The sequence below is a fragment of the Xenopus laevis genome, chromosome 1S (genome assembly GCF_017654675.1).
Source record: "Xenopus laevis strain J_2021 chromosome 1S, Xenopus_laevis_v10.1, whole genome shotgun sequence".
Lineage (NCBI taxonomy): Eukaryota > Metazoa > Chordata > Amphibia > Anura > Pipidae > Xenopus > Xenopus laevis.
In genome coordinates this window covers 84,654,830-84,676,095 of record NC_054372.1, presented here as the reverse complement: position 1 = coordinate 84,676,095, position 21,266 = coordinate 84,654,830, and the positions used below count along the sequence as shown (strand labels likewise).

At 39.5% G+C, this 21,266-nt stretch overlaps 1 protein-coding gene across 2 annotated transcripts in view; it reads right to left on the bottom strand.

Moving 5' to 3' along the window:
• Positions 1–1,377: 1,377 nt before the first annotated feature.
• LOC108706815 (E3 ubiquitin-protein ligase KCMF1-like) overlaps positions 1,378–21,266 on the bottom strand; it is a 30,308-nt gene continuing 10,419 nt past the window's right edge. For both annotated transcript variants that reach the window (XM_018243544.2, XM_018243543.2), the window contains exons 2-7: positions 11,545–11,712; positions 10,638–10,777; positions 7,419–7,520; positions 5,204–5,378; positions 4,379–4,661; positions 1,378–3,500 (exon numbers count right to left, since the gene is read on the bottom strand). In XM_018243544.2, the coding sequence (XP_018099033.1) occupies positions 3,239–3,500; positions 4,379–4,661; positions 5,204–5,378; positions 7,419–7,520; positions 10,638–10,777; positions 11,545–11,712 (1,130 nt within the window). In that variant the 3' untranslated portion in view covers positions 1,378–3,238. The remainder of the gene's footprint in view (positions 3,501–4,378; positions 4,662–5,203; positions 5,379–7,418; positions 7,521–10,637; positions 10,778–11,544; positions 11,713–21,266) is intronic.

Sequence of the window (21,266 nt, the reverse complement as noted above, 5' to 3'; positions counted from 1 at the left end):
CCATAGTATTAGAAACATCCCTATATAATGATGCATGGGCCACCATGCTTCACTGTCTTCACAGTGTACTGTGGCTTGAATTCAGTGTTTGGGGGTAGGCTGAACAACTGTCTGCAGTCCATAGAACCAAAAAGAACACACTTGCTTTCATCAGTCCACAAAATGTTGTGCATTTCTCTTTAGTCCATTCAATGTGTTCTCTGGCAAATTGTAACCTCTTCAGCACGTCTTTTTCTCAACAATAGGATTTTGCAGGGGCTTCTTGCCGATAGTTGGCTTAACATAACGAACAGTACTCACAGGTAACTTTAGACCTTTGATCTTCCTGCAGCTGATCATTAGCTGAGTCTTTGCCATTTTGCCTATTATTCTATCCATTCTTCAACATCTTTCAGGGTTTGGTTGCCATTTTAAAACAATTAAGCAGAGCAACCTATCATTGTCTGCACTTCTTTATATGTTTTTTCCTCTCCAATCAACATTTTAATCAAAGTAGACTGTTGTTCTGAACAATGTCTGGAACAACCTATTTCAGCCAGATTTTCAGAGAAATGCACTATAACTAGCATGCACATTTGCTGCCTTCCGTACTTAAATAAGGGGTGTAATTGACACCTGTTTTTTCACAGAATGAATGACCTAATTGAATTCTACTGCTATCATTTTGAACAAGCCTCAATTAATGATTCAATTACACAGAATCACACAGCTGTATTGTAATACAGATTTTATTTTGGTATATATGCTCTCCTGTTCTTTTTATTTCAGCTTTAATCCCTGCTTTCCGGTGTACTTAGAATACTGGTATTTAGGCTGGCTGAATGCATGTTGTATGCTTGTCTACTCAGCTCTATGGGGTTAAAATGCAAATTAAGATACAAACAACTGCAATGTTTAGAGAATATACTTCATAATATCAAAAGGTGTTAAGACGTATATTATAAAAAGGAGAAAGAACCACATTACATTAAAAAACCTTGCTGATTTCCCTTAAAGATGACAAATTTCACATTCGCTATATTTTGTCTGTCTTATGTTAATATCAATGTGGATAATTAGTATGGACTAACAAAGCTCAAAATCTGACAACTATTTTTCCCACAGTGACCTAAGAAGCAGCATTTAAGTTATACTTTTTGCTTTGTCACTTAAGTATGAAGCAAAGTAGATATTTCTGAATCTACCACATTCGTACTGTACACAGATGCTGTACAAATGTGAATATTTATCAGTTCTGAAATAGTTTATTTTCAGTATCGTGATTGTGTTGTACCTTTAATGTGACGTTATCAATGTTATACAACTTCAAAAGGCTAAAAATTTTGTGCCTTCCATTAAAGAAAATAAAGTGCAGTCATCAAAAAAACTCAAATGGGCAACAGTCTTGAAAATGCTTTATTGAACCCGAGTGTATAAGTGTAATGTGCAGAATGTGTCGGAAAATACTACAATTCAGAGAATTTATTTTTGGATATTCTCAACCATCAAGATAAACTAATGGGCTAACTGGTACATTAACTAAAGAACTCAACCCTTTCAGCACTGAACACCTGGTATAGGAGGAAAAAAACATTCAAGTACTACAATGTGCAGAAATACAGAATGTTATCATCCCAGGAAACGTGAATGGAACAAGCACTAACCCTTCCAGAGTAATTATCCAAAGTTATCAATGGTTACAGTAAAGGACTGCTAACATACTAGCCAGTGCTGAAATCTGAAAACATTCTGTTGTACGGTGCTGTCAAAATGGACTGATAAAATAAGGTGGGTGTAGAGCTAATGAAAAGCAGACATAATTGTAAGAATGTATTTGTAAATCAATCAGAAGCTGTGTGCACATTTTATTTTCTTTATATTCTAAATTTACAAGGCAAAACAAAATCGAAGTCCTGCTATTCCTGCTTTGGGTCATTTTATGAAAAGTCTATGCACAAAAAAAGAACACTGTACATATTTTTACATATAGGATTAATAGTATAGGCATGGAGGTGGCATGATTTTTTTTCATCAAAAGGCTTTTACTTTAATGTTGAAAGAATAATCATAAAGTAACAATAAATAAAAAGGTGCCAACATCAGCATTAGGAATTCAAATGTAATATATTGACAAAATCTGGGAGTCAGATCCTCAAGCTCTTGTTCTGCAGTCATGTCTCTGCTAACTATTAAGCAAGTACATAAATAAGAAACTAATATGATTGAGAGTGTGAAAGGCTTTTAAAACTATGACAAAATAATCAAGGTTAAGGTTTGTCTACACAGCATGAATCAGACTACACTTGGATAAAACACAAACTGTTCAAACTTTAAGCAACCACATTTAAAGGGAGATAACATAGATGAACATAACTGTTTAAGGAAACAGAAACATGGCAAATTCTGGTAGTGGCCTGAATAATGTAATTTGTTCAGAGAGACAAAAAAAAAAAAAAGTTAAAAAATGTGCAGAGAAAAAAAAAAATACATGAACGTAGGCCACACAGTATTCACTGCAATCTAATTAAAGGAGTATATGCACATTTAACTTAGGAGGCTCCTTACACTTAAAAAGACACAGTAAATATAACTGAAGAGACTGCCTGAAGTGCTTTGAACAAATATAAAAACTTTTTTTTTTTTTTTTTTGATAAAGCCATTATTCAAAAGATATATGGGCTGCACAATAATGATCATAAACATTGCATGTGAGGCCAGGTAACATTTTGAATAATGCTTAGAAAAGCTTTGGGATTAACGCCTGAACAAGTTTAATATTACATATTTTGATTTTGCTTCATGGAAATGTCACTAAAAATGTCATGCACGCTGCAAAAAACCTCATGCAGTAGTTAGGGTAAACCATCCAAGCAGTTTTTATTCATTAATATTCATAAATACACACAGCAGCTTCATTAGAGATTTTTTCCCCATATACTCTTTTTTTTCTCTTCTGTTTGAATGTGGGAGATTAAGAGAATTTTTTTTTTTTTTTTTTTTTTTACATAATGGTACAGGAAGCAGAGGACTGCCTCTGGTACTGCTACCTATGTTTACCTGCTAGAAGTAAAAATTAGTTAAGTGAATTATTGTATATATTTGCCTCTTTTTTTTCTTTTTTCCTTTTTTGAATGTACACAATGTAACAAGAGTGACAGACTGGAAATTACAATCACCAAAACAAACCCAAAGATAGTTGTTTGTCCACTTTCATTGGCAGTTACAGCACAGAGGACATTGTCTGCAAAGGGGGATGTCATCAAAGAGGAGGTGGCGGAGGCTCGTTTCCTTTATTACTCTCTTTAAGATTTAGGTTTTCTAAAGCAACATCTAAAGGCATTATATCTACACAACCCATTGCCCCAAAATCAGCTATTTCCCCCCTTTCATCCTCATCAGAGGAGGAGCTTTCTTCCTGCATTAACGTAGACAAAAGAAGCTCCTGGACAAACAAGCTGCGGTCCGCACGCTCACTTTCTATCGACTGTCGTTCTGCTTCTGTCATTTTGGGATCATTCAGTCTGTGCAAGAATTAAAAGCAGAGGTAATTTTACAATTTAACATAGATTTGACATAGATTTGAATACAAAGGGTACAGAACAAAAATATGTCTAATGTCTCAACACAATATTATGTTGGTTAAATAGATTAAAATTCTCTTTTCATACAAAATACTTTATACATTTTGACATTTCTTCACACAAATAAAGTGGCAGAAGGATTTTACAAACCTGAATACATTACGTGCATTTTTTTGCCATCCAAGAAAATAAACATAAAAAAGGCAAGAACGTTGGAAATGAAAGCAAAGATTAGTTGCTATAGGCAACTTCACACACAATTTTGCACCTATTTATTTGTAAATCAGCCCTTGTGTCTGTGTATAATACTGATTAGCTGATACAACGCCTCAGGATCTAGAATTATATAATAGCAGAACGTAAAGCTGAGCTCATTCCTAAACATTTTTAAATCATATAACCAGAGAGTAGTTATGGGTAAATCTGACCCGTTTCGCATCTTGTTGAAGTCTATGGGTGACAATTTTGGTACACCTACCAAACACCTATAGAAATATATTAAATGGACAGTTTGTGAGGAAATTTACCAAGAAATACCCTCGAAAACGGTTTATATATTATATTGTAGGGCTGCCCTGGTCTGTGCAGCCCTACATTTACTTTCATTGAATTCAATAAACATATCAATATTTTACTATACATTTTCATAAAGGTTTTTACCAAGCTTAAAACTAAAAACATGTTTGCCCCTTTCATTGGACACATCAGGGATCACCTGACAGATGCCAGAAACAATAAGATCTAAAACAAGTAGCTGGCGACTGATCCTGTATAAAACTGCTGATGACCAAACTATTTTGGGTGCTTATGATACAAACCTTGTGAGTAGAAACTGTGAATTCTGTATAGATTGCGGATTGTTTTCCGTACTGGATGTGTTGGTTACTGCTGTAGATTGTGTAATTGTGGTGGTGATATTACTTGCATTGTTGCGTCTGGTTGCGTTGCGTGCTGTTTCTAGCTGTTGCCGTGCTGCCTGTGCCTGCTGTCTTTCTAGTTGCAACTGCATTTGTAGCTGCTGCAGCTGGGAGGCAGATGGGCCTGAAGAGTTGAGCTGGCCTCCTGTTGAACGCCTTACTCCAGATAACTGTGATAAAAGTTCTATCCAGGGTAGAAGATAGTATAGGTGAATGCATCGTATTATATAATCAGCCTGTATAACGGCAAGAGGTCAATCATACATTACCCTTCTACTATCATATAGATCCCATAGATAGATTTTATGGGGGGGTTGTCTATTGTTGCTGCCATCACACGATATTACTGCTCCAGTGTGGTTATCACTTAGGTGTGCACATTTTTTCCACAAACAATTCCTAAGGTGCAAATATTTTCTAAAGCTGGTGACTTAACAGACATTTTGTAAAATCGTATTTTTTGTCACAAAACATTCCATATGGCATTACCATAAACATAAATCATGTTTACAATAAACTAGATATAAGAATCTGATTTTTTTTATATATTTCTCCAATAATTCTGGAATCAACAGTGTTTTGGTTGTTCAATAATATTACTGTTGCACCTATACCAGAAAACTATTATGCAAATAGTTGAAAGAAAAACCTTTAGCTCAAGAGCACAAACCATATTTTGGTTTTTGAACCGGCAATTAAAAAATAAGCCGACTTATTGAACCTTACCAGCTATGGGATCCATGGCTTCCCTATTGCTTGGAGAGTATGAGCTCTGCGAGGATGAAAGCCCTCCAGTGGAGCTGCTAGTAAAGTGCATGTTTGTTCTACGTGCTCGTGGACCACCTAACCCCCGTCCAGGGTGAAACATCCTTCGTACATGTCGGACTCCACTAGATTCATCGTAGACAGGAGTTAAAGAAACATATCAAATAATAAAGTAAATTCTTAGTAAACGTATGCAATCTCTTATCTAGAAACATGTTAGAGAAAACTCTGAAATACAGGAGGTCCAATGTGCAGCTAAGGAAAAAGGAAAGGCCAATGCACGTTAGCTGTTGTCAGAGGCACACATGACCCAAGCTGCTATCCTTCAAAGAAACAGGATGCATAAAAATCATGCCCCCAAATTTTGGCACATGCTTAATTATTTTTACAAACAGGTGTCATTACTTTTTCTAATAGTTTTTAGATATAAGTGGTTTATATTGTGGAATCATAAACTACTCATGGGATACATGGCATTTGTATGGAAACACAAATCACTGGCTTCACAATGCATAGCACTGATAGTAGATATAAAGTACCAAGCACTTTATGTAGATTTTTTAGTGTTACTGATGTAAAATTATGTAAATGGCTGCTCCTACAAATGAGAACCAAGCTTTATGTAGCCAATGCTTTTAAATACTTTATAAATAGATAAATGCTACTCTGACTCTTATGTGTGCATTTTTAGAACAACATTGGGAAAAGCTACAGACCACTTTTTGGATTTGCAGAACTTACTGGTTTTGCATATTTACAGATATGCAAATGTGAAGCCAATTGAGAGTTGACATGCAGCAAATTCATCTCAGGGAAAGTAAATATTGTGACCAAAGCTGCATTCTTTTTACATAGAAAACTGTATATCAAGAACAGTTTATACAGCAATATGTGAGGTAACAAATTCATTGGAAAAAAATCATACTGTGCAACCATGAGCAAATGAAACCCATAAAATGTCCATCTAAGGCCAACATTTGGCAGGATTAGTGGTATTTTCATTTTCTGTTTACTATCCCAGTAAAGTCCAAAATGTATTTTGTGGGGCTTGGGTGAGGCTTGCAGGAGTGGTATGGGGTTTAAAAAGAAGCATGATTAAAGAGACACTGACACCAGAAATTAAGCTTTTTTCATAACATTGCTTTGCATGCTATTTATAATATTACCAAAAAAGTAAAGTTAGCAGCTGAAAACGATCATCATAACCGATAGGTAATTTTTAATGTACATTTAAATTTTGAAGAGTAGTTTTTTTAATGTCAGAATCACATTACGTTTACGCATGTATGAGTGTTATTAAGCATGTTTGGGTATAACAGGGAGTAACTGGGTTGCAGCAAAAACAGTCTCTTTAGATGAGTGCATTTTTTTTAAAATTCATGCTAAAATATACTGCTTCCAGTGAGGAATGGGCTAATAAAAGTATAACCTCGCCAACTAAGCAGTATGAGACCCAATGATTTCAGATTCAGCCAACTAGATCAAGTAATTTTGGCAGTAGTTATTAACAGACAACATATATATATCCCCTTACTTATAAAGGAGAAGGAAACCCAGTCGGCACAAAAACCCTCCCCCCCTCCCCTGTGTTGCTTCCCCTCCCCCCTGGCCTACCTGTCCCACTGGGCAAATGCCCCTAACTTGTTACTTACCCTTCTGCGCAGGTCCAGTCTAAGGAGTTCACCGACGCCATCTTCTTCCAAGCGATCTTCTTCCTGCTTTGACCGGCGTTTTGGCGCATGCACAGTAGGAGCATTTCGCCGGTACGGATCTACTGCGCATGCGCCAAAAGTCACGAAGTTTTCTGATTTCACTTTGTGACTTTTGGTGCATGCGCAGTAGATCCGTACCGGCGAAATGCTCCTACTGCGCATGCGCCGGTCAAAGCAGGAAGAAGATCGCTTGGAAGAAGATAGCGTTGGTGAACTCCGTAGACTGGACCTGCGCACAAGGGTAAGTAACAAGTTAGGGGCATTTGCCCAGCGGAACAGGTAGGCCAGGGGGGAGGGGAAGCAACACAGGGGAGGGGGGGGTTTGCGCCCACTGGGTTTCCTTCTCCTTTAAGCAAAAAATAAAATATATATATATATTTATATATCTTCAAAGAAGATAGAAAAACAAATGTTTATATCATTACATTGCATAGATAGAATATTCATTTAAGAGTAAAGGATATTAAATCTCTTGGAGCTCTGTGTTCAAGTGTTAGATGGGCAGCGAAGTCATCTGTGACATGATTTGGATCTCCCCCTGGTAAAGCTGCACATATTGGACAAATCTGCAATGATACAAGCACATAATTATGGCATTTTCAAACTTACATTAAAAATTACAGCTGGAGTGATGGCTACCCCAAAGGATTTTTCCTGGTAGGTAGATTTCTAAGCTTGCTTCTTAAGTTTTAGATTGATTATATGTCTTAATATATATTGAACTCTTTTGCAATAAGTATTCCAAAAATATATTTGTAGCCATCAGAGTCAAATTAACTTGCTAGGAATCCAGACGAGCTGGGATAGGCTAAACTCCATTGTGGAAATCACTGTAATACATCATCTACATTAGCAAGCCATAGTAGAAGCATAGATTAATCTTCTTAAAATGTATTTCTCCATCCTTTGCACATTGGTTTTAAATTTATATTAGCAATAGGCACAAAGGTCGAGCATCCCTTATCATTACTTTAATGCATTATATCCAGAGTTAAAAAAATCAGTAGCTGAATGTAGCGTGATGTGTATTTCTTTTATTAATTTTTGTGAATCTACATTATGATGAACATCTCTCACCAGGGCACAAAGAACAGGTGGTACAACCATAACAGGTAGTGTTTACTGCAGGTGCCCCAAACACTAATATTGTTTTTTATCACTTTACTAGAACAAATATATATATATATTTTTTAAAACTGAAAGGTTTATTAATCATTTTCATATATGTAACATCATATATATGGGTATAGATATTATGAGAAAAGGGGAATTGGAAGGGGGGAAAAGAAAAAGAAGGGCGAAGGGGGAGGGTTAAAGCAAAAAATCTGTAAATTCACATTAGCAAAAAAAAAAAAAAAAAAGCAGTTTGGCTGCAGGTCCTGTATTCTAAAAAAAAAAAAAAAAAAGAGAGTCCATAAGTGAAAGTGTCCATCATACATCTATGGCGGGGGCAGCTCGAAAGTGTCATCCATCATTTCGTTGGGGTGTGCCTATGAAGTGAGGGTCCCTAGTCGGAGTTAGACGTGTAGAGCTAGGAATAGTTGTGGATCATGTTCATGGGCCAGCCAGGGTAGCCCAATTGCATCGAAAGCTTCCATGTCTTCTTTAAGCAAATGTGTAAGTTTTTCGTTTGCTGCAATTTACATTATGTTAGCTCTCAAGGTTGCTAATGAGAGTGTAGGCTTCTTCCATTGGCTAGCAATGATGAGTCTGGCTGCCATTAAGATGTGTTGGCTCAGTTTATGTGCAGCATTGTTAAATTTGCCTGGTTTTTTCACTAATAGCAAAGTAGATGGGTCTTTGGGGAATGTGGTATGTAGTACCCTAGAAATGAGGTGAAAAACTGAGTCCCAAAATTTCAAAACTATGGGGCAAGACCACCAAGTGTGTTCCATTGTTCCCTTTTCAGAGCATCCCCTGAAGCGTGCTGGTACTAGGTAGGTTCTATGAAGCAATTTGATGGAGGTCTCTCGAATCGAGACACAGGTACTGCCTTTGTTAGCTGTTAGACTGCAATAATATTTTTTCAGATTTGGGACTGCCAGTCCTCCGTTTGCTTTGGACATATACATTATCTGTTTTGAGATTCTGGGGTGTTTGTTGTTCCAGATGAAGTTATTAATTTTAATTTGAAGCTTCTGGAGGTCTTTCAAGATGATGGAAATGGGTAGAGATCTGAATAGATAGAGTATTTTCGGTAGAAGCACCATTTTAATGCAGTGGATTCTTCCTATACATGAGATTTTGTGTTTATCCCATGTTAAGAGATCTTGTTGTAGGGATTTCATCAATGGAGGAAAGTTGGCTCGGTATAGCGATGATAAGGTTGCTGTTAGTTTAATTCCCAAGTATTTAAGATATTCTTTTTGTATTGTGAAGCCGAAATTCAGTTCTATTAGCTTTACTGCATGTGCAGACATATTGCAGGGTAGCATTTCAGACTTCTCTGTGTTGATGTTGAGGCCTGATATTTTCGCAAAATCTTGTAATGTTTTAAGAAGGTTAGGCAAGGATAGCAGGGGGTTGGTAAGGTTGACCAGGAGGTCGTCTATAGTTTGTATTCTTTTCCTTTCACTACAGAGCCCTTGATGTCGGGATTCTGTCTGATGGCTCTCGCCAGTGGCTCCATGGCTAAGGCGAACAAAGCAGGGGAGAATGGGCATCCCTGCCTCGTGCCCCGTTGAATTTTTATGATATCGGGCAAAGAGGTGGTGGGCAGAGTGAGTTGGGCCGTCGGGTGGAGATAGTAGAGTTTCACCATATTGCTGATGTTAGTGCCCAGATTCATCTTGTCTATGACAGAGAATAGATATGGCAAACTCAGTGTGTCAAATGCCTTCTCTATATCTAAGGCGAGCAGACACGTGGGTGTGTTGGACCGGTTGGCTTGGTCAATGATGTTGAGGATTTTCCTTATATTGTCTGGCGCTTGACGAGATGGAATAAATCCAATCTGATCTTTATGGATCGTCGTGGTTAAAACTCTGTTTAGCCTCAAGGCCATTATTGATGCCAAGATTTTTATGTCCACATTGAGCAGGGAGATTGGTTGAAAGTTCTTCGCAGAGAGAGGGTCCCGGTTTGGTTTGGGAATCACAGAAATCTTCGCTTCGTTCATTTATGGTGGCAAAGGTAAGCCCTGGGTGACGTGTTTAAAAACTTGGAGAAGATGAGGAAGGAGTTGGTTTTGAATTTTTTTATAATAAAGGCCAGTGTAGCCGTCTGGCCCTGGAGCTTTGCCTCTTTTGAGGCGCTTAATGGAATCTTCTCTCTCTTGGCAGGTGATATCCTCGAGAACAAATATATTTTAAGAAAGTTTTTTTACACAGCAATGCAGGGACAATATTATTAACATGCCTTTTTCACTGATTAATAAGCCTAGAGAAAAAATACATGTGCAATATCCCACTGACAATCTCTGTGCAGAGTTTCTGCACTAGATGGAATACAGATTTGGGGAACATATTGTGTCAACAATTATACACCTACATTCCTGTCTGTAAAGTTCTTAGACATGCCAATTGTCTAATATCAACATTTATCAATTTATACATTTCCAGTGCTTCATCATAGCAATGACATTCTGTGTACAGTGGCAAAACAATAATTAGTACTAATTGAAACCTGTAAAGGCTGTAGTGATGTAAAACAAAATATTTGATTTTTAACAAGGCAGTACTTACTACTTCTGTTGACGTTTCTGCATGTTCTGAAGTGACATGTTCTTGTAAAGAAGTTTCTGTATAACCCATTTTACCACAATAAGGGCAAGTAAAAGACTGTGGTTGTTCTACAGAGAAGGCTTCCCCACCATAATATAAATCTGTAAAAGAAAACACAAGAAAAAGTGCTACTTAACACCAACAACAAAACAGCCTCCAAAATCGAATGGTGCAACGTTTTTAATTTGACGCCTGAAAACTTTGACTTTCTCAGATATTGAGTGAAAACCAGCTCGAAACCCTCGAAGAGCTGGAATATTTTCAGATTCAGAACTCCCAGCTTTGGGGCATAATAAATCTCAAAAAAAAAACTCGACCAGAAAACAGGCCCCTAAATCACTTGGGGAATGCTAAATGTTAGGCAAACTGCCGTTATTGTAATCACTTACCTGATACCCTGGGTGGGTACTTCTGTTAGCAGAAAACTGCATCGACCTGGTGTACTTTTTAGAGAGCACCATGGCGCAATCCAGCTTTTCTTCAATATCCCCAGGACAACTAATGTGCAGCAGTGTGAAAAAAAATCGTTTTTGGTTTTTTTTTTTTTTGTTTTTTTGGATTTTGACTCTACTGCGTATTCAAACCCACGCAAAAAAAAGAAGAAGCTGTAAGAGGATTGTTCTGTGGATCTCTCTTACATGTATTTATTGTATGTAATTGAAGGATGTTTTGGAACATTATAGTCATGCAGAAAGTCATCAACTAAATAAAAATAGTTAAACTCAGTTAATAATGGTAGCAGCTTCACAGTTACCTGTCACACAATAGACACACCAAAAAGATGTTGTTTTCGAATGCCGAAAATACAGGACACACTATGGAATATGCATATACATACTATGAGAGAACATGGAATTGAAACACTTACCAAAGTCTACCCTTGTCAATATGCACTGCATTGGATGGTCAGTTGTATGCCTTGTAGTAGTTGCACCACTTTCATAACAAGAAGCACACAGATCGTAATCGTAGCAAATTAAACACTTGTACCTTCGGCCACGGAAATTTCCTTTCAAACATGCATCGCAGCTGACACCTGAAATACAAGACAAGTTTTTGTATTTTAAAAGGCACCCATCACCCCTGAAATCTAAAAATGATGGGAACATGTCAGTATAAAGTAAATGCTGCACAAGGAATATTTCCCCACAAAGCACCCCGCAAAGCCGCACTCACATGACCCTCCGACACTGCTAAAAGATCTTCTCAACTGTTTCAGTGAAGCTGGGCTGGGGGGCGGCGGGATCCTTCCATAGGCTGATTACGAATCAAATTAGGACTTCAGCCTATGGAAGGATTGATCCGACCCAGCCCTGCATCACTGAAGCAACCCGGAAGATCTGTTAGCTGTGTGAGCAAGTCGGCAGCACACAGGTGCATGGGACGGCTTTGCAGGGGGTCTTTGCTGGGGAATTATTTCTTGCAGCATTTATTTCATACTGACACGTTCCTATGATTTTTATAGGAATGTGTAAGTATTGCTTTAAAGGGATCCTGTCATCGGAAAACATGTTTTTTTCAAAATGCATCAGTTAATAGTGCTACTCCAGCAGAATTCTGCACTGAAATCCATTTCTCAAAAGAGAAAACAGATTTTTTTATATTCAATTTTGAAATCTGACATGGGGCTAGACATTTTGTCAATTTCCCAGCTGCCCCTGGTCATGTGACTTGCGCCTGCACTTTAGGAGAGAAATGCTTTCTGGCATTTAACTGATGTAACTGAATGTGTCTCAGTGAGACATGGTTTTTTACTAATGAGTGTTGTTCTTAGATCTACCATGCAGCTGTTATCTTGTGTTAGGGAGCTGCTATCTGGTTACCTTCCCATTGTTCTTTTGTTTGGCTGCTGGGGGGGGGTGATATCACTCCAACTTGCAGTACAGCAGTAAAGAGTGATTGAAGTTTATCAGAGCACAAGTCACATGACCTGGGGCAGCTGGGAAATTGACAATAAGTCTAGCCCCATGTCAGATTTCAAAATTGAATATATAAAAATCCGTTTGCTCTTTTGAGAAATGGATGTCAGTGCAGAATTCTGCTGGAGCAGCACTATTAACTTATTCATTTTGAAAAAAAAAGTTTTCCCCATGACAGTATCCCTTTAATGGTAAAAAGTAAAAATCTACTACATATAAGGTTGAACATATTCTGGAATATTATATGTTTAGAATACATGACACGTCATATTATCCCGAGGGGATTGCGCATACAATTTTTTCCTTCTTTTGAAGACACACCCCCCGCATTAAAAACAGAGTGGGAGACAGCACTGAGTGAATGTTCTCACAAACTTATGTTTCTTTTAAAACAGTATAATTTAGAGGAATTGAAGTCCATCAAGGTACAACAAAAGCAACTCTGTGACCAACTGAAAGAATATGAACTTAATGAAGAATTCAAGAAATTAGACCTGAGATCATTTATGGACAATCTCAATAGTGAAATTATGCAGGTAAAAAAACGCAAATTCGAAAGGGACATCTTTGATTATGAGAATAAACACATATATTCATGGAATAAGAAAAGATACAAATCTCACTATACTCAGGGTAAAAATGGTGGCACACGTGCCCCCCAAAAGGGGGCACATATAGACACTCAAATCGGGATACTTATTCGGATAGTGAGTTGAGTGGGTCTGACACTTCTTCACATTTGCGCACCCAGACAGATGGTAAGAAGCGTAAATTGAACACTGTATTTCACAAGGAACGCAACACGGCACAGGCTGTAGAAGAGAGAAACAATAAAGTTCCTTTCTTGTTCAACCTTTCACAAAACACTACACCACAGGTTGGGGCTAGTTTTTTACAGCCACTGAACCTGGTCACAGGTAATGCCACTTCACTTGCACATCAGGATGATTTACATTATTATTAAATAGTGGTTATGGGTGCGAAATGTGCTCCTAGCTATGCTAATCTATATTTGGGAGAATGGGAGTATTACATTTTTTCGGCTGATGATCATGAAATGTACCTGTGCCACGTTCTTCGGTGGCACAGGTACATCGATGACATCATGCTGATATGGCAGGGGCCTGAACATTTATTGAAAGAATTTGTGGCCAAATTGAATATGAACAAATTCAATCTAACATTTCCTTTGAATTATCACAAATCCCATTTAGAATTTCTGGACATAGAGATAATAAAGGATGACCAGGGTCTCCTTTCCACCAATTTGTTCAGAAAAAAGACAGCTAGTAACAGCCTTCTCCACGCGAAATCCATGCACCCCTATAAATGTATTGAAGGTATTCCCAAGGGCCAATATCTGCGTCTGAGGAGAATTTGTTCCCCAGATGAGGATTTCAAAGCAGAAGCTTACAAACTTTATCAGAGATTCAAGCCATGTGGATATAGGGCCTACCATGATGATTTGTACTTCAATAGAGAGGATTTACTGTAGAAATCCCAGAGTTACACCACTGGGAAGGGCACACCCACTAATCATGATAAGACTAGACTTATCCTCACATATAGTGAAAGTGACAAGGATGTCCGATCCATAATTAACAAATATTGGGATGTCTTGTCCAAAGATCCGGCTGTGGGGAAATAGGTCACCCCTCGTCCACTTTTTTGTTATAAGAGAAATACTAGCATAGGAGACATGATAACCCATAGTCACTTACAAAAATACTCAAAAGCAGCTTGCTGCAAAATGCCAGGAAGTTTTAGGTGCGGTGCTTTTGAGCAGTGTCACCTTATTAAAATATCAAATCATTTTGGACGGGACGGTTCAAACTATAAAATGTATCACTATACTTGCTGCACTACCACACACGTAGTGTATCTATTCACTTGCCATTGTGGCAGCATGTATGTAGGGAAAACAAAACGACCACTCAAAATACGTATTTACAAACATATGCGAGACATAAAGAATTGTAATTTATTGTCGGCCATAACAAAACACATTTTTTGTGTACATAATGGTAGTTATACTGGCTCTTATTTTCAGGTTATTGACCGCCTCCATGGTGACATAAGGGGCGGTGACCTTGACAATAAACGACTCCAATTGGAGACTACCTGGATATTCAGATTAAATACATATAAATCAAGTTTTGGATTAAATGGGCACTTGAACTTTCAAGCATTTGCAAATAAATAAGCCTATGTTGGGAACATTTTGGGAATGCTTAAACCCTAGAGCCCTTTAGCCCTTCATTATAATTTTATTTAACTCATATATAGTTTTCATATTTTAGTTTATTTCAATTTTTTTTTTTCATTTTTCTTTTGGTGCATTTACATTGTTTAGTAAGAATTATTAATTCTTGAATGTGAATTTTCCTATTGTGTTTCAATAGACAGCATTTGCTACATTTTGAAACCTTTTGTAACTTTATCACCATGCCATAGGGTTGCTTTCATACCACACACACTGACCCCTAGTGAATGACTTTCTTCTTAAATTTAAACTTTGCTCCAAGATCAGGGAGCACGGATTTTATTTAGGAATCTCCCTTATTTGAATTGTGACAATGCGGGAGAATGGTGGAATGGCTGTTTGCCTAATACAACTTTAACCTGTGAATTCATTACGGCACCCGGCAAAATCATGTGACCTATTCCTATAAGGTATCTTCTGGTTTCTCGACCTCTTGACAAAGCCACACTCGGTGGCGAAACGGCTGTCAAGGTACAGCGTTACGGAATTGAGGACCTCCCACTAGCAACTGGACGCAGGGATCAGGAACCTTGGCTCTCCAGCTGTTAAGGAACTACAAGTCCCACAATGCATTTGCCTTTAGACTCCTTCAAAAGGCTCCATTATTGCATTGTGGGACTTGTAGTTCCTTAACAGATGGAGGATCTGGGAGTGCATCTGCCTTTGGACCGGCATTGGTTTTACCAAATAGGAAGGAAGGATTCTGGGAGCCTAAAGGGGAGACACTTACGGTTGGTAAACTTTACAGCATTCTGGGGCTGGAAATGGATATATTTGGGACTTTGATTGAAACACAATACTGGCACAATACTATCCTTACTATTTGGATTTTCCTCCAGGCGCGTTTTCTCATAGACTGCAAATATAGAGCCATCCACAGTGGCCTAAATTAGCTAATTTTCTTCAGTTTGCTCATCCCTGACTTTCATCATAACATTGCATACATCTTTCAGGTGCGATTCTTTTGAATCGCTGAATGAGCACACTCCTAGTGAAGAGGTATCCCTCATTTCCAATGCAGCGCTGTTTGTTTTAAATGTTTTTAACTAGTTCATGGCATGGTGGTAAATAAATATTGCCTTTTATCTTTATCTACAGAGTTAAATTGTAATCAATCATTATTGTACTGGTGGACTAGATAATTGGAGGTGAAGTCCCTTTCTTTAAACAATTATATTCCTAATATAGATCTGGACACTCCATTGGCTTAGTTCACCAATTATCTAGCATGAATATATCCTGCTATAACTATTTGAAATTTATAGTTTAGCATTTGCCATCTGTTTTGAACTTGCTTTTGTATAGCTTTTTTAGATTTTTACAAGCGAGTAATATTCTTTAAAACATGCATATGTTGTATTGTTGTATTTACAGGATATGGGGCTTTCAGGATTAGTTGTGCTTTCACGCATATAATACAATATGTTTACATTATATTTACTAAAGCAAAAGTATATACAAATCCAACATATTTAAAAAGCTAATGGTATCCTAAAAATATATACATACAATTGAGTTCAGAATAATATTGTGTTTAAAACAAAGACTAAAAACACAAAATCCTTATAATAGCTTTTATTTCTATACATGCAAATGCATTGGGAACACTGCACATTCTATTTTAAAAGAATTTATCAAATTTGTGTTATTCCTTTACAGCAAGTGAAGAAAACAAGATTTGTGTACTCACCGATAAATCTGTTTCTCTAAGTCCCGAACAGGCAGCACAGGTACCAAAGGGTTAATGTCTTCTTCCCTCTAGGAGGCAGGATGACAGGAAAAAAACTGCAGGGCTGCTCCTCCTCTCCACGACATTAGCCCATCCCACTTTAGTTATTGTTATCAAGCATAAATAAGAAGGAATTAATACAGCAAAGGGCGGGAACATCCTGTGCTGCCTGTTCGGGACTTAGAGAAACAGATTTATCGGTGAGTACACAAATCTTGTTTTCTCAAACGTCCCTTGGCAGCACAGGTACCAAAGGGTTATGTCCCAAAGCAGAAGGGAGGGCAGTGAAATAAGAAAAAGACTGTAGAAAAGAGAAGCAACTGATTAATTCGAAAAACAAAAAAGCAGAACATAAAGCCTTCCATTATAGTAGGGGAAGACTCTTACAAAACTGCCGCTTGTAGAACTTTGCGGCCAAAACTCGCCTGTGATGAGGCATAAACATTGAACTTATAAAATTTAGTGAACGTGTGTACTGATGACCATGTGGCCGCCCTACAAATCTGATCTGCGGATGCCTGATTTGCTTGAGCCCAGGATGTACTCAGTGCTCTTGTAGAGTGTGCAGTCACTCTGAAAGGAGCTGGTTTTCCTTTTGCTGTGTAAGCCAAAATGATTGTCTCTCGGATCCATCTGCTGAGAGACGCGGAACTAGCTTGTTTACCTCGTTGAGGCGCTCCAAAGAGAACAAAAAGAGTCTCGGATTTTCTGAAATCCTGAGTTCTATGTAGATAGTACTTGATTGCCCGTACAACATCTAATGTGTGGAGTGCCTTCTCTTTAGAATTTTTGGGCTTCGGGCACAACGACGGTAAGACAATGTCCTGATTTATGTGGTAGTCAGATACCACCTTAGGTATGAATTCAGGTTGAGTGCGAAGTACAACTTTATCCTCGTGTATCACACATAAGGGCGGTCGACAAGACAGAGCCGCCAGTTCTGAAACTCGCCTAGCAGATGCTATGGCTACTAGGAATACCACTTTTAGAGACAACAACTTTATACTGATGGAATGCATGGGTTCAAAAGGAGGCTTTTGAAGCGCGTTCAAGACCAGAGTGAGGTCCCATGGCGGTGTAGGTGCACGCCAACGGGGACGTATATGTTGTGCGGCTTGTAAAAAAGTCTTTACGTCTTTTTGCTCAGCTAAAGGTTGTTGGAGCAAAATTGAAAGAGCCGATACCTGGACCTTGAGAGAACTTGTGGCCAGGCCCTTGTCCAGGCCCTGTTGCAGAAAATCCAATAAATCTGAGATAGGTAGAAATGTATGATTTAACTGATTTCGGTTGCACCACTCTAGGAATATCTTCCAAATCCTGTGATATGACCGCTTGGTGGATTTCTTCCTGGCTTGTAGTAGAGTCTGCACTACTGAGTGAGAGAAACCTTTTTGTGACCATATTGCGGCTTCAATAGCCAAGCCGTCAGGGCAAGCATGCTCAGATTGTGATGTTGGTACGGACCCTGGGTCAACAGGTCCGCCCGCAGTGGTAGTCTCCAGGGGTCGGCTATGGACATGTTCTTCAAGTCCGAAAACCATGCCCTCCTGGGCCAATATGGTGCTATTACAATGGCTGTGGTATGGTGTAACTTCAGTTTTCTCAGAACCTTGTGAATCATTGGTAGTGGCGGAAACACATAAACCAGATCGAAGTTCCAGTTGATAGTCAGCGCATCTATTGCTGCGGCTCTGCAATCTCGGGTACCCGTGTGCAGTACATCGGTAGCTGATGATTGAACGTCGATGCCATGAGATCGATTTGGGGCCATCCCCATTTCTTGGCAATCTGCACGAATATCTGACGGTTCAGCTTCCATTCCCCTGGGTCTAGAGTCTGCCGACTGAGAAAGTCCGCTTCCCAGTTGTCCTGGCCTGGAATGTAGATGGCAGAAAGTTGTGGGACTGTTTGTTCTGCCCAGGTAAGTATCTTGGCTGCCTCTTTCCAGGCTGCTTGACTGTGTGTGCCGCCTTGATGATTTAGATAGGCTACAGCGGTAGCATTGTCTGTTTGTATCTTTACTGGGGAACCGTGCAGAACCGTGGTCCAGTGCACTAGAGCGTGTCGGATAGCTCGAAGTTCGAGGACGTTGATCGGCAGCTGAGCCTCTGTTGGCGACCATCTTCCCTGTACCGTCTTGTCCTGGAAAACTCCTCCCCAACCCGCTAGACTCGCATCTGTGGTAACCATGAGAGAGTTTGTTACTGAACATGCACGTCCCCCTGCCAGATTTTGTTTCCGTGTCCACCAAAACAAGGACTGTTTGGTGTTTCGCGACAGACAAATTTTGCCGTCGAGTGTTGTTGGTGACCTGTTCCATTTCCGCAGCAGTTCCAGTTGAAGCAGTCTCATGTGGAATTGTGCGTAAGGTACCAGATCTATCGATGCCGTCATTAATCCCAAGAGATGCATTCCATTTCTTATGGAAATCTCTGACTTGTGAATGGTCGACAAAGTCGCTTTGATCAGCTTTTGAATTTTTTCTTGAGTGAGAAACACCCTGTGTCTTCGAGAATCGAAGAGTGCCCCCAAAAAAACTATGGACTGGGCTGGACACAAAGAGCTCTTTGCTGGGTGAATTATCCACCCATGTTGCTGTAGTATGAATTGGCAAGTATCTGTGTGTCGTCGTGCGATCTCTTTGGATGGAGCCCGGAGAAGGAGATCGTCCAGATATGGGATAATGATTAGATGCTGTTCCCTCATGTAGGCCACTAGACTGGCCATGACCTTGGTGAAAATTCTCGGTGCCGTGGCCAGACCGAAGGGAAGAGCTTGAAACTGAAAATGCTCGTTGGGTAGTGCAAACCGCAGGAATCTTTGATAGTGTGGATGGATGGGGATGTGTAGATAGGCATCCTTTAAGTCTATCGAGGTGAAATAATCGCCCTGTTCTACATTGGCGATGACTGCTCTCAGAGATTCCATCTTGAAAGTAGGGACCTGAAGAAAGCGATTCAGTTTCTTTAGATCTAAGACTGGTCGCAGAGAACCGTCCTTTTTGGGAACCATGAAAAGGTTTGAATAAAAACCTTGATTGCGTTGGTGTGTAGGTACTGGAACGATGACCTCCTTTTTTCGCATCTCCTGGATGGCGCGAAAGAAATCGGCCTTTTTGTCCGGGTTGGTTGGTATTCTGGATCTCAAAAATCTGGTTGGTGGAGGTTGCTGGAAAAAAGGTTCGTAACCGTATGTAATTACTTTGTGAACCCATGTGTCTGAAGTGTTCGATAGCCACGCCTCTTTGAAAAAACGGAGTCGTCCCCCTACCGTCTCCTGAGGAATAGAGGCGGCTAAAGCATCAGGAATCTTGTTTATCCGTGGTCGTCTTGGTTTGACGACGTTGTGGGTTCCATGTTGACTTTCCAGAACCCCGGAAACCCTTAGAGTTGGCCCCGGTATTAGATCTCGAATTCCTCGAAAAATTCTGTTGAAAACGCTTGTTGTAGGAATATCGAAACGAGCGTTGTGAATTCTGTGGAGGCCTGGATCTCTTGTCCTGGGGTAAGAAATTGCTCTTACCCCCTGAAATCTTTGAAATTATCGCGTCCAGCTCACTGCCGAAGAGTGTGGTTCCAGTAAATGGAAGCGAAACAAGATTCTTTTTGGAGGCCGGATCTGCACTCCATGGCTTTAGCCACAATGCCCGTCTAGCAGCGATTGCTAATGCTGATGATTTAGCGAGTAGATGAAGCGAATCCATTGACGCATCACATAAGTAATGAATAGCGTTCAACATCTTAGACAGGTGAGATGACATGTCGAATTCCTCCTCAGAAGCTTCCTGTATGGCTTCCTGGGCCCACAGAGTAAGTGTTCGTGCAACACAAGCCATAGCTATGGTAGGTTTGAAAGCTGACGTGGTGGAAGTAAAAATATTCTTTAACAGACTTTCGGTCTTTCGATCCATAGGGTCTTTGAAAGACGTGCCATCTTCCAGTGGAATAGTTGTTCGTTTCGCGAGTCGCGCCACCGGAGCATCTACCTTGGGAACCTGATCCCATTTGTCTTTATATTGTTGTTGAAAAGGGTATAGATTATCCAACCGCTTATCTCTGGCTAATTTTCGGTCAGGAAATTTCCATTCTTTCTTTATCACTTCCTCCACTGTTTCGTGGACTGGAAAATGTCTCTGTGGTTTAGAAACTGAGCCAAAAAGTTTGTCCAGGGTTTTAATCTCCTTTGTTTCTTCTTGTAAGTCTAAGGTGATAAACATATCAGCCAACAGTGCGTCTACCGCCTCAGTTTGTGACCTTTTTGAAGGTTGTGAGGCTGTGTCTAACTGATCCGAATCAGAGTCATTAGGATCTAAGGATGGATCCTCTTCCGAAGACTCAGGACATGTTTCTGAAGTGCTCGGATGAGCAGTATGTAAAGCAGTATTAGTAGGTTTTTGCTTTTGCATGGCAGCTGTCGCCAGCTTTTTCAATGGATGAAGTCATCCCCAAAAAGATTTTTGAAAATCCTTAAGCCAGTCCGGCATTTCTGGTGGTGGTGGACTGCTTTCTGGAGGAGAGACGTCTATTCTGGGTCTTTTTGAGGAGCCACTGGCGGAGGACTTAGTCCGCTTGCTGGAGGGTTTCTTGGGGGGCAGCTGAATTGGTTCCCCCATTTGGCTGGGCCCCAAGGAAGAAGTAGTCTCCCCTTCCATAATGGTAAGGCACTATTTTAGTGAAGGC